The following is a 16032-nucleotide window of genomic DNA, read 5'->3' on the forward strand; positions in this document are numbered from 1 at the left end:
ATATAGAAATGGCTCTCAGCAAAAACTCAAAGGACAGAGGAGTTTGTCTTTGTCACCCTCCCCTTTCAGAGCCTGTCTATTACCCTCTGTCTGCCCTAGTCCCTATAAGGACTTGCTCAGGTGCCTGTCAACTAATTTTAGCTAAGGTGTTAACTGATAAAGGTTTAAGGGGTCACCTCTTCTCTGAAATAGCTGTTGACTGATAAGGGGGCTACTGCAGATAGGAAAATCTCAAAACACAAAGAAAGGAATCCTTAATGGAAGAATCTCAGGCACCCAAATGTCAATGGAGGAAGTATTTCAGAACCAACATCCATATATCAGACCATGTTGATCTGCTTATTCACTCTAGTTATTAACAAAGCTAATACTTACTTTTCAAGGGAAAAAAACATGATGAGGAAAATAAGAGTTCAAGTCTCAAGTATGCCCCGCCATAAAACATTAGCCTGTATCTATTATAGAAAATGATTTTACCTCCCCAATCCTCAATTTCTTATAGAGGATAAGAAAAATTAATTTTTGTGGTCTATTGACCACGAAAATTTATTAAATTGAGTATGGGGGTAGACCTGTGTTTTAGGAAGCTCAATCTGACAGATTAGTGCCAGGCTCTATGTTAAGCATTGTGCATGCAAAAATACATAAACCTAGGGTTTTCAGGGAGCTCCCTTTCTAATGGTGGGGTCAACATCTAAATAACTACATACATATAAGTTATATACAGTTGACCTGGAAGCTTAGCTCAGAAAAAAAGGCATAAGCAGGAGGGAGAACTGGAATCAAGCCAACCCCTCATTTCTCAAGCCTGATAGAGGCCCAGGTTCCATGGTAGCTGTGAAAGGAGGTGCTTGGTTAGAAAAAGAAAGTGCTCTTCAGAATCAGAAATCACATTGTATTCATTTAGCTAATGAAAAAGAAGGCTTTGGTTTTTACAGAAATTTCACTGGCCCAGAGAAGAGGCTGCCAATCCAGATAAAAGATTAACAAAAAAACATCAAGGGGAAAATAGAGTTTCTCTGGAAGAGACCCAATTTGGAAGTTTTGAAAAATGGCCAACAGTTTAATTAATTAAATGTCTTACTAGGAAACAAAAAAAGGTAAGGATGAGAAGGAAGAGAAGTCCCTGAAGAAGACACAGAAAGAAGGGAGGAGTCAGGAGAAGCCTTTTCTACTGGTCACCCACCCTAATGAGTCAACTTGGTTTATAGTATGAAGAAGACTCCTCAATATCTGCAGGAAGAGAGATATTCCTGTTACTTGGCACAGACCATCAGGGAACAAAGACCCCTGTAGTTTTTCATGTCTTCAATTGTAACAGAAAAGGATATTAGTTTTCCTGCCTCCCTTGGCCTAGAATATTTTGCCCACAATACCATGACATTGCTCTGGATCTGAGTTGTCATATTGGACTCAAGTCCATCATACCCCTTCTCTGAAACCAGAGCATTGGTGCCTTGTGGATAAATTAATTTCTCATCCACCATCTCTTTTCCCCAAACCAGATGGTCCCATTCCTGAGATGTGAGGTCACTATGCAAAATTAACCTCGTGCTTAAGCTACTGTTGCTTCCTTCTCATTCCAGATATATTAATAAACATTTCATATGACCAGGTAAAATTATACCTGATTTTCAGAATAGCTTTGTAATATGTGATACTTATATCTTATTCCATCATCCTTAAAGCTATATATCACCACAATTTATCACCACATGTGTCTCTTTGACTGCTTTTTGGTTTTCTGTTAATCAATTTGTTCTTGATTTCCAACTTTAATGTAAGCTTTGTAATCTGAGGGAATTGCCTAGACTTTTCTAGAAGCCCTAAATTTCCTGTATTAAAGAGGGACAGTTGGCTGGGAGGGGAAATTTCTCTATCAGACATTCATTCTCTGAGTAGCAGAGGAGATATGGATCAACAATCCCACTGACTTTTTCTATGGAGATAGATACCTAGATAGTGGAAAGAAGTGTTTTGCAGATAAACTTGAAATAAACGTGACTCTTTCCCCATAGTAAACAGCTTTGGAAAACCAAGATCATAGATCACGACTTAGAAAGAATTTTAGAGGACATACAGTCCAATGCCAAAATTTTACAAATGAGCAAACTGAGGCACAGGAAGGTCAACTGGCATGCTCAATGTCAAATAAAGGATAAAGTGTCACAGGCAGGATTTAAACCTCAAGTCCTCTAACTCCAGAAACTAGTGCCCTTTCTGCTTTATTATAATGAGCAAATATGTCTTCTGCTGAAAGTCAACACCCCCAGGGAGAGGGCAGAATATCAGGGATGCTGCCAAGGAGAACATGGCATTGTGATATGATCATCCACTCCTCTTAGAAACTTTGTCCTCTTGGGCACGCTATCTGACAACCGGCCACTTGCTTGAGGCCACTATTTCCAGGTGGCACAGGCATCTGTCCCTAACCTCCTGGGACAAGAAGGTCTGGGTCCAACAGAGAAATTCAATTACTATTGTGTACCCTGGGGATGCTTCCTCTAGCACAACCTCTGATGAGGAATAGGAGAAAGGCATGTAATAGTCATTTTCACATAGTGGGTCCTGGCTGAAGCTTGCCAGCAGCTGCCCATCTGGCTTTTAACCAGAGTTAGAAAACTCATAGAGAAAGGAGGACAGGTATTTAGTCAAGGAGACTCAAGGGTGAAGAGACATTAGAGGGGACTCTAATTTTTCAAGATTCTTTCCAGCTTTAAATCTAGGATTCTATGAGGATCAGAGGCTTGAATAACTTGCCCCAGATGATTGGCATAGTAAATATAAGAATATTACATAACAAAGTATTAAATAACAAAATCAAACCCAGGTCCCCCTGACTTCAAATCCTATTCTCTTTCCTTTATGCCATGCAGGAGATGTTGGACACCATGGCTCACATGATGTATCTAAGTTATCCTTGAAGCAAATGAGTCAATGAGCTCTCCAATGCATGCCTCCAAATAGCATGGTCTATAGCTTTGAAAATTAGATCTTCCAATGAGCAATGTCTAAGAAGAGAAAAGACCCCATATTGAGATATATGTTAGAGTATCATGGAATGATATCTAGGATATATGTTATCATCTCACCCCAGAGTTTGAGGCCTATGTCTGACAATTTATATTAGCTGGCTGATGATAGACAAGCTATTTAACCCCTCTCCAAGACTCATCTGTAAAATAATAATGACGCCACTTCATAAGCTATTATAAGTAAAACTCTTAATGCTTCACCTCAGTCTTTTAAGATCTGACATTTTGTTAGTGGAGGAATTCTCTCAACCAGTACAAATGACAATATCTCACTCCTCCCAATCAATTAGGGCAGCTAGGTGGCACAATGGATTGAGCACTGGGCTTGGAATCTGGAAGACACATCTTCATGAGTTGAAATCTGGCCTCAGATACCATATGACACAGGGCAAGTCACTTAAGCCTGTTTGCCTCAGTTTCCTCATCTCTAAAATGAGCTGTGGTAAACCACTCTCTATTATCTTTGCCAATAACACCCCAAGTAAGATCATGAAGAGTCAGGCACGACTGAAGCAACTGAATAACAACATCAATCAATTAATCAATGACCACTTATTGTGTGCACCATGTCCCACATATCAAATCCAATAAATTAAATTCTGCCTTCTCACAGGGACCTTATATCCCAATGGAGGAGACAACAAGGACATATAAAAGTATGTGGGGTGGGACAGCTAGGTGGAGCTGTGGATAAAGCACTGGCCCTGGATTCAGGAGGGCCTGAGTTAAAATCTGGCCTCAGACCCTTAACACTTGCTAGCTTTGGGACCCTGGGCAAGTCACTTAACTCTCATTGTCCCACCCCCCCCAAAAAAGTATATAGAAAATAAATTTAAAATGGAGAAACCCAAATATACAGAGTAGTGTAGTGAAATGGAAGTGTGAGAGGGGGGAGATCAGGAAAGGGTTCACGTAGATGGTGTTTCTTGAGAGCTGAATCTTGAAGAGAGAGAAGGAGTCTGTGAAGGAGAGGTGAGGAAGGAAGGAATTCCAGACATGGGGACAACACCTGCAAATACTGAGGGATGGAAAATGGAACATCACATGTGAAGATCAGAGATAAGGCCAGTTGGGTTGGATTGTAGAGTGAAGGAAGGTGAAAATGGATAATGAGGTAGGTTAGCACAAAAGATAGGTTACGGCTAAGTTGTGAGGGGATCTAAAGGGGATCATAAGGAGTTTCTGTGTGTTTATGGAGAGAATAGGGAGCCACAGTTTACTGAGTACTGAAGTTACATGGTGAGAGTAGCATTGGTTGAAAAACATGATTATCAGCAAATTTTTAACCCGCTAATGAGTCTTCCCAGACGTAGTTATATTGGTCCTCAGACAAGAGACACATAGTCGTTGATTGGAATTGGGCTTGAAGTTTTTTGAGCTTGGTAGGTCTGGCCAGGGCTTCCAGTCTATAAGCTTAGCCTTTGAGATTTCAGGGTCATCTCCACATCACAAAGCACAATTGGAGTGCAATGAGTGGTGGCTATATAGCTTACATACTGCAAAAACTCGAACTGCCAGGGATCTCCATTTAAAAATCACCACGATTTTAGAAAGAGCTACACAGAATGAAAGTGGTGCCTCACTTCTCCACCTTCTCACATAGCACTGGGGAGAGGGTCAAATCTTGAGGTCTGCTTTGGGCTGGGGAAGGATGGACATTGATGGACTAAAAGAGCTGTTCTGCATTCAAGATGACATGAATCTATAATTGACAACTTTAGCTACTTAAATCAGTCCCGTCTAGCATCAAATGGACTTCTGACACCTCAAAGACAAGATAAATTATATGTCCTTGAAGTCTTATCTCTTTTGATTATTTAATTACATGAAGAAAAAAATAACTTGCCTCCATGCATAGACAAGAGAGAGAATTTCTTTCTCATCAAGAAGAACTAGCATGTAAAGCAGACAACATAACAGAGTCAGGCTTGCTTGGCCTCCTGGACACCTATTAGGAAGGGGCAAGAGGAAGGGAATGGGCACATGGGTAGCACCTACTATGTGACAGGTACTGTGCTAAGAGCTTTATACTTATTATCTCAATTGATCATCACAACAACCCTGGGGGATAGGTTTCTGTTATTATCCTCATGTTTACAGTTGAGGGAATTGAGGCAAACAGATTAGATGATTTTTCCAGATTTTAACTCAGCTCTTTCTGACTCCTGGTCCAGCTCTCTATCCACTGTGCCATCTAGATGGTTATATATATAGTTTAATAAGGCTAATCATTCTGTTAGGCAATCTCACTCAGTACCAAAATCTGTCTTGGTAAATTACTCAATAGACCCTCCCTAACCTGAGTCCCCATCTACCTTGTGACCCTAACCAAAGAATGCTGACAATGTCTGCTTTTGAGGTGAGTCTCCAGTGATTCACGTGGAAGATGGAGTAACATATTCCTTTTATTCCCTTGCCAGATGTCAGTCTAAGTCTCAGTATGACTCATGTTGCTTCACTGACCTCAACATCTAGGGAAAGTTACAGGAGAGGCCTAGCTCACCCAGATCCAAGAAGATTCTAAAAAAAAAAGTCCTTTGAGTCCTTTTAAGGGAAAAGGCCACTGCATTTCCTGTCCATAGACATAATAGAACCCAAATTAAGAATCCAGAAAGAGTTTTCCCCCGCCCTGCATTGTTGGACAGTACAAAATCCTAGGCCCTGAGGCCACAGTCATGGAGCTAGTTAGGGTTAATTAAACTAAAACAAAGTGCAGCTAGGTGGTAAAGTAGATAGAGAGCTGGGCCTGGAGTCAGGAAGACTCACCTTTGTGATCTCAAATCTGGCCACAGACACTTATTAACTGTGTGACCCTGAGTGAGTCACTTAACCTTGTTTGCCTCAGTTTCCTTATCTGTAAAATGAACTGTGGCAAACCATTCTCCAGTATCTTTGCCAAGAACAGCCCAAGTGGGATTATGAAGAGTTGGACATGACTGAAAAAATGACTCAACAACAACAAACTAAAGGAAAGAGGCCTTCCTCTCAAATCATAGAAAGCCCTGGTACGATGCAAACTAGTGTCACTTGCTCAAAAACTTCCAATGGCTCCTCATGATGATCAGGATAAGGTCCAAATGCTTCTGCCTAGTTTTCTACTATTTGCTCCAAATCTAACTTTTCAGCTTTATATTTTGATCTTGCCTGGAGTTGCACCTCTCCAATAAGACTATTATCCTCTCTGTCCTCTAGAAAATATCCTGTTCATTTCTAAATCTTTCACTTCATCTTCTAAACTCTTTGGATTCTCTCTACCCTTACTCTAGAATTTTTCTCTTTTAATTTCTGCTTATCTAAAGGTTACTCATTTTTCAAGACCTGACTCAATCCCCATCTCTTCCTTCAAGTTTTCCCTCATTACTCTTAGTTATCCAAATTTCTGCATCAATTATACCAATAATCTGTTTCATGTGCCTACAACATGTATTTGGGAAGCTCTAGGTTCAAATACTGCCTCTAGAAACTTCAAGTTGTGTGAACCTGAGCAAGTCACTTTCATATGGCTCATTTGCCTTACTGTAAAATGGGGGAAATAATGGCACCTACCTTGAAGGGTTGTTCTGAAAATCAAATAAGCTGATAGGTGCAAGCTTTTAATAGCGTCATATACTTTGCAAACCTGAAAGTCCTATATAAACGTGTGTCATCATTATTGTTGTTGTTGTTATTGGTATTGTTATTGTTATTGTTATCTACAACTAGGCTATACATTTTTTGGCTTCTTCCAAAGTGCTGGGCACACTGCAAATTCTTAAGAGACGGTAATTAAATTGAATTAGAAATGAGCCTTTCCGAGAGCAACATTGCATCAAGCAGGTCCTGTTTTAAGCAAACAGCCAGAATCTTGGACAAGCTCAGTGTTTACCCATACTTTGTAGTTACAGAGACACTATATACTTTTTTCTCCCAAAGACAGAAAGTGAGAAAGGAAAAAGAAGTGCACTTCTTGACTCGTATATCATTTTGATTCATGCCCTACTTCAGATCAATACATCTCACTGTTCTAAATGACCAAGCAATCCTCTTGCTTCCCTTCACTGAGAGGCAAATGGTCCAGAGCAGCAAGCCTACTTAACTGGTTGGAAGGGTCACGGATGGATGTAAATCTCAAGTGCCACTTCCTCCTTGAAGCCTTCCTGGACCTATTCTCCTTCTCCCAGCCTTCTAACTGAACAAATGATAGCTTGTTCCCTTATCTAAAGATAGCAGTGTAAAGGGGGGGGGGGATTAGACTTGAAATCAGAAGAGAAATGAATTTGTATTCTGCCTCTAACACTTAATAAATGTGTAACCACAGGCAAGTCACAACCTCTATGAGTCTCACTTCATTTGTTAAATGGGAGGAAATAGTAACATCATCCAAACCTCACAGATCTTTTGTAACCAAAGTCCTTTGTAAACCTCAAAATTGAAATGTAAATATCAGATATTATTGTGCTTATTATTTATGCTCTGCCTATAACACTGAAGTATATTTTTACTTTTATCGTAGAGAATTATGTGTTTGTATGTCTCATGCTCCCTATTAGGGTAGCAACCTTACTTCAGTCACCTTCATATTTTTTGCAAAGCCTAGCACAAGGCCCATAAACATAGTAAGAGTTCAGTGTTTGTTGTACTGGATTGATTGAGTTGAATAAAATTGAACTTCTGGACCTCAAAATCACTTGAGGATATTTTCTACCCTTTTTTTCTTCCTGGAATTCTAAAGGCAAAAAAAAAAATGTACCAAAGGTAACCTCATTTAAGCTCCCTTAACAGAACCAGGTTAAAAAAAAAAAAAGATGAGGACGTGATAGGTTCTAGGACCCAAAAATCAATTTTATAGCAATCCAAGGTGAAGCTAGGCTCATTAACTAAGAAGCACAACAACTCTGACATTTGTGTCTCTTGTTTGGACAACTTAAGGAACTGTGGGGATGTTAGCTAGAACTAGCCTCTGCAAATCCCAGCAAACTTCTTCATAAGAATTATGGAACTTAGGGGCAGCTAGGTGGCGCAGTGGATAAAGCACCGGCCTTGAATTCAGGAGTACCCAAGTTCAAATCCGGCCTCAGACACTTGACACTTACTAGCTGTGTGACCCTGAGCAAGTCACTTAACCCCCATTGCCCGCCCTCCCCAAAAAAAGAATTATGGAACTTCAGAGCAATCATCCAAGAGCTTGGCTTTTCTCAACCAGACTATTCCCTTTCAGTTGTATATGCCTATGCCTGATGTCTTCTAGAGAAGAAGAAGGGAATTAATGGATTTTTTTCATTCTTTTTCTCCACTCCCCCTTTTTCATCTCTCTTTATCAACTGTCTCTCCATCCATTCCCAACTCTCCTAGCCCAGGATAGGACAGGACTGTACCACATTAAGTCATGATCCTGTCAACTTCATTTATTTATTTATTTGTGTGTGTGTGTGTGTGTGTGTGTGTGTGTGTGGTTTTAGTGAGGCTATTGGGGTTAAGTGACTTGCCCAGGGTCACACAGCTAGTAATTGTTAAGTGTCTGAGGCTGGATTTGAACTCAGGTACTCCTGACTCCAGGGCCGGTGCTCTATCCACTGCGCCACCTGGCTGCCCCATTGGCAGAAGATATCAGACACATGCACAGCACTACTACCTAATCCTAACCCTAAGGGAGAATCCTAGATCTTTCATCACTCATAGTGTATGGATGGGCTAGGACATTGAATTTATAATTGGAGGGTATGAGTTCAAACCCTGGCTCTACTATTTACTTTCTGTAAGACCTTGAGCAAGTCTTTTACATTTGTTTTGGCCACAGTTTCCTATCATACAAGGAAATTGATGAAACGATCTCTAGAGTTCCTTTACCCCCGAATCCTATGAGATAACTGGAATCAACCCCCACATCCTGTTTCAGACAGACAAGCATATTCAATGACATTAAAGGATGCCCGATGGGTGCTAAAGAGCCAGGCAACTACTCTGCACTATTCTTTGTAATGGTGTCTCCTGGAGCAGATGGATGATTCCAAAGAATAACCTTGGCCACTTACCTCATATAGGTCAATGATGATATTGCCCTCCAGGCCCCGACTACTTTTGACATTCTCCAGGGCCAAGGTGAAGTAGACACCACGGGTGTCAGAGATGTAGAGGTTATATGTGTCATTTTGGTTCCACTCTTGAACTGCTGCAAACACCTGGTTCTCGTCTGTGCTGATGATATGCATGTCCTGTTGAAGGAAGATGGAAGACTTGTTATCCCGCAGTCCTCCATATCCATTCCTCTGCCCACCGGGACTCCAAGTAATTACCCTGCCTTAGGAAACAGTTCATAAGGAGCATGAGTTATAGGGGATGTTAAACAATTTCGTGTTGGACTGAGCCTATAAATTATGAATGTCATGATTCCTTTCCCTTTCTTAATGACTATAGGATGGGTGATATGGGCTTTGGTGGTTGTCATTTTCCAGGGTTTTGCAGGATGCATACATAACCTTTTTTTTTAATATACCTGAATGTTAATGTTACTACTAATACAAAAACAGCCTTGGGAAGGGGAACCACATGAAGGGAGGATGGTATGCATTCCTTTGTCCATCCCACTCATATATCTCTATCACCAGTAAAACACACACATACACACACACCCTTTTATTACACAGGGATTATAATGCTATGTTAGGTACAACTAGGGGCAAACCTCTTAGAACAAAGGTTCTTAACCTTTTTTGCTGTCATGGATCCCTCTGGACATCTGGTGAAATTCATGAACTATCTCAATAGAAGATTTATAAATGCAGAACATAAAATACATAAGATTATAAAGGAAGCCAATTATCCTGAACCACAATTGTCAATATATATCTATATATCTATCTCTATCTCTATTTGTGATGCAATTGGGGTTAAGTTACTTGCCCAGGGTCATACAGCTAGTAAGTGTTAAGTGTCTGAGGCCGCATTTGAACTCAGGTCCTCCTGACTCCAGGGCCGGTGCTCTATCCACTGCACCACCTAGTTGCCCCCAAAATATATTTTTGAAAGAAATTTGTGGATCCTAGATTAAGAACCCATGTCTTAGATCCTGCTTCAGGGAAGGAAGTTTCCTTACAATCCCAGCAGGCCACATGGACATGAGTGAGGAGAGGACAGACTCATCATAAAAACGAAGCAGCTGAAAAATGCAAACCTAATAATAAAGCTACATTTCTTTAAAATGTCTTGTAGTTTAGACTTCCCAGGCATTGGCTTCAAATACATGTCAGAAGCAAATGCATCTTAAGATGATGTAGGAGAGGATAATAACAATCATAGCTGACATCTAAATAGGGCTTTACTGCTTCCAAAATGCTATTGCATTTTTCTATTATTTTATTTTTATTTATTTTATTTAATATTATTATATGAGAAATATATTTATTTTATATTACATATATGTGTGTGTATATATACATATATATGTACATATAATTATTTTATTCATTCTTTACAATATACCACTGTGAGGTAGGTACCAAACCTACCCATTTTTCAGATGAGAAGACTGAAGCTCCAAGAGAATAAGTAGCTTGCCCCAAATCACACAGCTAGTACTTGGAGAACTATGAACCAAGACCAGATCACCTGATGTCGAGCTTAATGTTATTTCCATGACATCATGCTGTCTGTCTGAAGTGGATAACATTGGTGTTTTCAGGTTGAGCGATAACAGAAAAGTTGTGGGAGTCGTAAACAAAGCAATATTAAAGGGGACAAATAATAAATTCATATCTTCCAATGCTTCCCAGAGTCTGGCTCTATGAATCCGAAATATTATAGATTCTGTGAGGAATTTAAACCACCCGTGAGAGGGTCTATGGGTTTGATTCACATACAAGAGAGTTTCCACTTATTAGAAGCCTTTGTTCGCTTCAATGGTTCATTTGCCACCATCTAGACTGGGATAAATTTGTTCAATTATTAGTTCTTGGTCCCACGCTAAAACCACTTTGTATTTACTTACTTTTTAAAAAATTTCACCCCCTTTGGCTATTATCCCAAATTGCACACACAGTTTGGATTCCCTAAAAGACAACTACCTTAAATTCAAATTATTTGGGGGCAGCTAGGTGGCACAGTGGATAGAGCACCGGCCCTGGAGTCAGGAGTACCTAAGTTCAAATCTGGCCTCAGACACTTAACACTTAGTAGCTGTGTGACCCTGGGCAAATCACTTAACCCCAATTGCCTCACTAAAAAAATAATAAATTTAAATTATTTGGCTGATCTCTAACATGGTGTAGCTCATTAGCCCCCACCAATGTGTTTACATTCAAGTACTTGGCCAGAGAAGACAATTAGTCTACTGCAAAGGCATTTACTGAATTAACATAGTAAGAAAATTCACATAAGAGTATTCCTCTAAAAACCTAGGACACATTTTCCAGTAAACATACACACCTTTGAGCGAGTGAACAAGTATAAAGACAACGCATGAAGAAACTTATTATCAGTGCTACATGGCTCCAGATGTCTTCTTCTGAGGTCCTTGAGCTGTTCCTCACTGGGCATGGGATCTTTCCAAAGGGCATCAATCTACTAAGTTACCTGTACCTGCTCTCTACTGAGTTAGGTGTGTGGCTTCACTTCTTGACACCACCTCCAATTTCACTCTTCTATTTGGCCAGATAGACCAGTACTGTGAACTTGAAAATTACTAGACTACGGACCTGCTTCCACCCAGGTCATATAGGACTGAGGGGAACAATCCACATGGAGAAAGGGCCCACCTTCCTCACCATAATCAGCACTAATTACTAGCCAATTGTCACTAGCTGGTGGTTAAGCCCAAGAGCCCCAGGAATGACATCAACCTATAGAGGCTGATAAAGGTCCTACAGTCACAACTCTTGAAGACTCATAAAAGAAAGTTCTTGCAATTCAAGTATTTGGAATTATAAAACGGTTCAACATCCAAAGTTCACATTATTTTATCAATGGGAATGACATTAAAGTAGAGGCATTACCTTTTACTTTACTACTGTATTCTAACTTTCCTCCTGACTTGAAGCTCAGAACTCATATATGTATTGTTTCCATCATTAGGATATAAGCTTCTTGACAGCAGGAACTTTTTCATCCATCCATCCATCCATCCATCTACCCATCCATCCATCCATCCATCCATCCATCCATCCATCCATCCATCCATCCATCCATCCATCCATCTATCCCTGTTCCTTCAGAATATAATTTTGATGTGGAGAATGGATTAGAAAGACGTGGTAGGGAGACCAATTAGGAAACTCTTGTTATAATGCAGCCAAGAGGAGAAGAGACCCTGAATACAGAGGGTGGTTATATAAGTGAAGAGATGGGAATGCATGGGATAAATATCATGTGAGTAGAATCAACAAGACTTGGCAACTGCATGGGTGTGAAGAATGAGAAAGGAAGGAGGCAAGAATGACTCCAAGGTCATAAACTTGAGTGATTGGAAGGATAGTATTGCCCTTAAAAGAAAAAGAGAAGACAAGAAGATAGAAGAAACTGGGGTTAGCGATAGGGGAAAGATGAAGACTGAATTGAATTATGCAGAATACAGTATTTGAGATATGATAGGTTAGTGAACAATAGGTGTTTGTTATGATTAATGTACTAGAAATCAATTCAATTGAACTCAATCCAAGAAAAAAATATTTTGAAAAGATCTCTGGAAAAGTCCCAGTTGAAAGACATAAACTTTCACAGTCACCCTGACAGACTTTTCATTCTCCCACCTGAAGTCCAGGTTTTCTAAAAAAGCACATGGCGATTCCAGTGATGCTACTTCCAAAAGAAAATGGAATGAAAGTGCTGTGTTGGTGTTCAGTTAACATCTCAGGACCCAGTGGAAGGGGGAGAAGAGAAGCAAAAACAAATACAAAATAAAAAATGAAGGAAATAGGAAATAAATTCACTTACTGTTTAAAATGAAATAAAATTCCTGGGTTTTCCCATATGATGTGGTCATAACAATGAATGAGCTAAGTTATATTAGACAGAACTAATGAAAAAGGGAGAGGTAAAGAAAGCAAGCAGCAACCTTGGGGATGGTCTTCTACAGGTGATAGATATGAACTGAATCAATAGTGCTACATGAATTTTGACTACTTTCATTGGCTAGGGGAATCCAAGTCCTTGCTGCCCTATTCCAGAGTCTCTTTCAATACTTTCCAATGTCATCAAGGTTCCAAAGAGAATATGCTGACCAGCCCAAGGGATCCAAGGGCCAAAGAGATGAGTGAGTTTACTGGTTAAATGAGGAAGATACAAAGGGTAGCCAGTCAAAAACTATTCAAAAGAACTTGCCATGCCAGATACCATAACTTTATAGCAAGAGAAGGTTGCCTTAGCTGGCACTTGTCTAAGTAGGATTAGGAAAAGGGGCAGATTTCATGAGTTGGATCAATCTATCTCCAAATCATATGACTGACTCCTCATCATTGAGAAATCATGTACTGTTTTTGAGAATTTCCAAGGAGAAATTCATTTGGGGGTGAACAGACATACGGAGTGGAAAAAATACTGTTTTAAAATATAAATTTGGACCCAATAACTCAACATTTTTAATGCTGAAACTTGACATAATGTCCTTCTATTAAGTTAAAAGTTTAAAGTAATTTCTTCCTCTGTGATTTTCAAGGTCTCACCAGCAAGTAATAAATACCCTTTCTAACACTAGTTATAGAAGTAGTAGTAGAAGCAGTAACAGTAGGAGTAGTAGTTGCTGCTGCTGTTACTGCTGTTTTTTTTTTTTTAACAGATGTGGGATCCCTCTACCATACTTTCAACTTCTGGTGTAGTAATTAATTATTTTATGGTAAACAACATTCAAGTTTGTGATACAATTTTATCATGAATTACCTAAGGGTTCTTAAACTTTGTTGTGTCATGAATCCTTTTAACAGCCTGGTGAAATCTACAGGTACCTTCTCAGAATTATTTTAGATGAATAAAATAAAGTCCAGAGGATTGCAAAGGAAACTAATTTTATTGAAATAGTTATTAATTTTTTTTAAAAGAACACCTGGCTACACTGTTTTCATCAATTCAGATTGTACTTCCTAACCATTTCTAATCTGGATTTTGGGGGGGGGGGAGGCAATGAGGGTTAAGTGACTTGCCCAGAGTCACACAGCTAGTAATTGTCAAGTGTTTGAGGCCAGATTTGAATTCAGGTCCTCCTGAATCCAGGGCTGGTGCTTTATCCACTGCACCACCTAGCTGCCCCCTTTTTTATCTTTTTTCTAGTCTGGATTATAAAATGTCCCCTATAACTCCCATAACATGCTACACACGGGTAACAAAATCACAAATTTCATATTTGGAAAGAATTTCAGTATTAACTAATTAGTTGAACTGATCCATAACAAGAATTCTTTTTTATCCCCTGAAAAACCATACATATGAGTATACTGTGGTTATCTAGTCTTGGCTTGAAGACTTCCAATAAGGGAGAAATTATTACCTCCAGAGGCAGTTTATGACTCTTCTAGAAAGATCTGTTAGGAAGTTTTTTCTTCATATTAAATCAAAGGTGTATCTTTGACACTTCTACTTATGACTCTTGGTTCTGCTTGCCAGGATCTAACAGAACTGAATCGAATCCCTTTTCTACATGACAATTCTTCAGATACTCGATGGCATTGATCATGTCTCCTCAAAGTCTTCACTTCTACAAGCTGAATACTCCCCAATTTCTTTAACTCATTTGCATATTCTCAATACAAATAGTAAATATCCTAATAATGAATATTTATATAGTGCTTTATTGTTTACAAAGCACTTTACATGCATTATTTTATTTGAGCCTCACAACAATTCTATAAGATAAATGCTATTATTATCCCTGTTTTACTGATAAAACAACTGAAGCTGAGAGGGGCTAAGTGACTTGCCCAGAGTCACATAGCTAGTTAAGTGTCTGAGGCAGAATCAGGTCTTCCCGATTCCCCATTCTAGCAATCTCTCCACTCTGCCACATAGATGCCTATTTGCCCTCCTCTGGAATCCCATCAGCTTATCAACATCTTGCTTAGATGATGGCACTCAGAACTAAATACAACACTGAACACATTCTCCTAATGGGGATCTGATAAGGGCAGAGGATAGTGGGACTTATTCTTGGAATCGGTCCCTTTCTTAATGCAGCCTAGAATCACAAGAGCAATTTTGGCTTCAACATCATACTCCTGGTTTGTATTGACCTTGCAATCCACTAAGACCTTGTGCATAAACATGTCTCTCCTTCTCGCATTTGTGAAATTAAAATTTTTAAATCAAGCCTAAGACTTCACATTTATCCTTCTTAAAAAAGATTTAGCCCAGTGTTTTCCCATTTGTCTTCAAAGTGGGAACAGCGAAATCACCCTAAGGAGACAGAGACTTGTTTGAAAGGGATATGTGAGCATCTGATGGGAGAGAGGTCACGTTTCACCTTCACCCCCTTAGCCAATCCTGGCCTTTATCTTCAGCACAACTGTATGATCCCCTTTAACACTCTTTCTAGTCCTCCAAAGCTGGTTTTTAGAAGCTGCACACTCCTGAATGCAGTTATACCTTAACCTGATCCAAGCATCCATAGAAGCAAGGCAGGCAAATGTCTACCATCTCTTTCTTCACAATGTCTGAACACCAGGATCAACCACACTGCTGCAGCACAAATCTGTATTTCAAGACAATGATCAGTGGGTAAGGTGCCACTTCTCAAATGTTTTTTCATTTCTAATGTGAAAGAATGAGTAACAAAATATGAGTAGCCACGGATAGATTATGATTACATATATTTTCGCCAAAAACCCAACCCTTTTCTCCTCTTCCCTATTTCTATAGATGGCACCACTGTAACCCTCAAGTTTGCTTATCTTGTATCTGTATAGAAGAAAGTTGATGTGCATGATGAAATCATATTGATATATTTTTCTTTTATTATTTTTTCAATAAACAAGAATCTTTTTCTCTCTCCTATCTTTCCCTATTTAAAAGAGAAAGAAAAAAGGAAGACATTATTGTAACA

The 16032-nt window shown here is 39.4% G+C and overlaps 1 protein-coding gene across 1 annotated transcript in view; it reads right to left on the minus strand.

The window, feature by feature from the left end:
* SORCS3 (sortilin related VPS10 domain containing receptor 3) overlaps positions 1 to 16032 on the minus strand; it is a 690926-nt gene that overhangs the window by 116938 nt on the left and 557956 nt on the right. Inside the window, exon 9 of the mRNA XM_043989102.1 lies at positions 9047 to 9226. Within this exon, the coding sequence (XP_043845037.1) occupies positions 9047 to 9226 (180 nt within the window). The remainder of the gene's footprint in view (positions 1 to 9046; positions 9227 to 16032) is intronic.

Source organism: Dromiciops gliroides, chromosome 2 (assembly GCF_019393635.1).
Source record: "Dromiciops gliroides isolate mDroGli1 chromosome 2, mDroGli1.pri, whole genome shotgun sequence".
Classification (NCBI taxonomy): domain Eukaryota; kingdom Metazoa; phylum Chordata; class Mammalia; order Microbiotheria; family Microbiotheriidae; genus Dromiciops; species Dromiciops gliroides.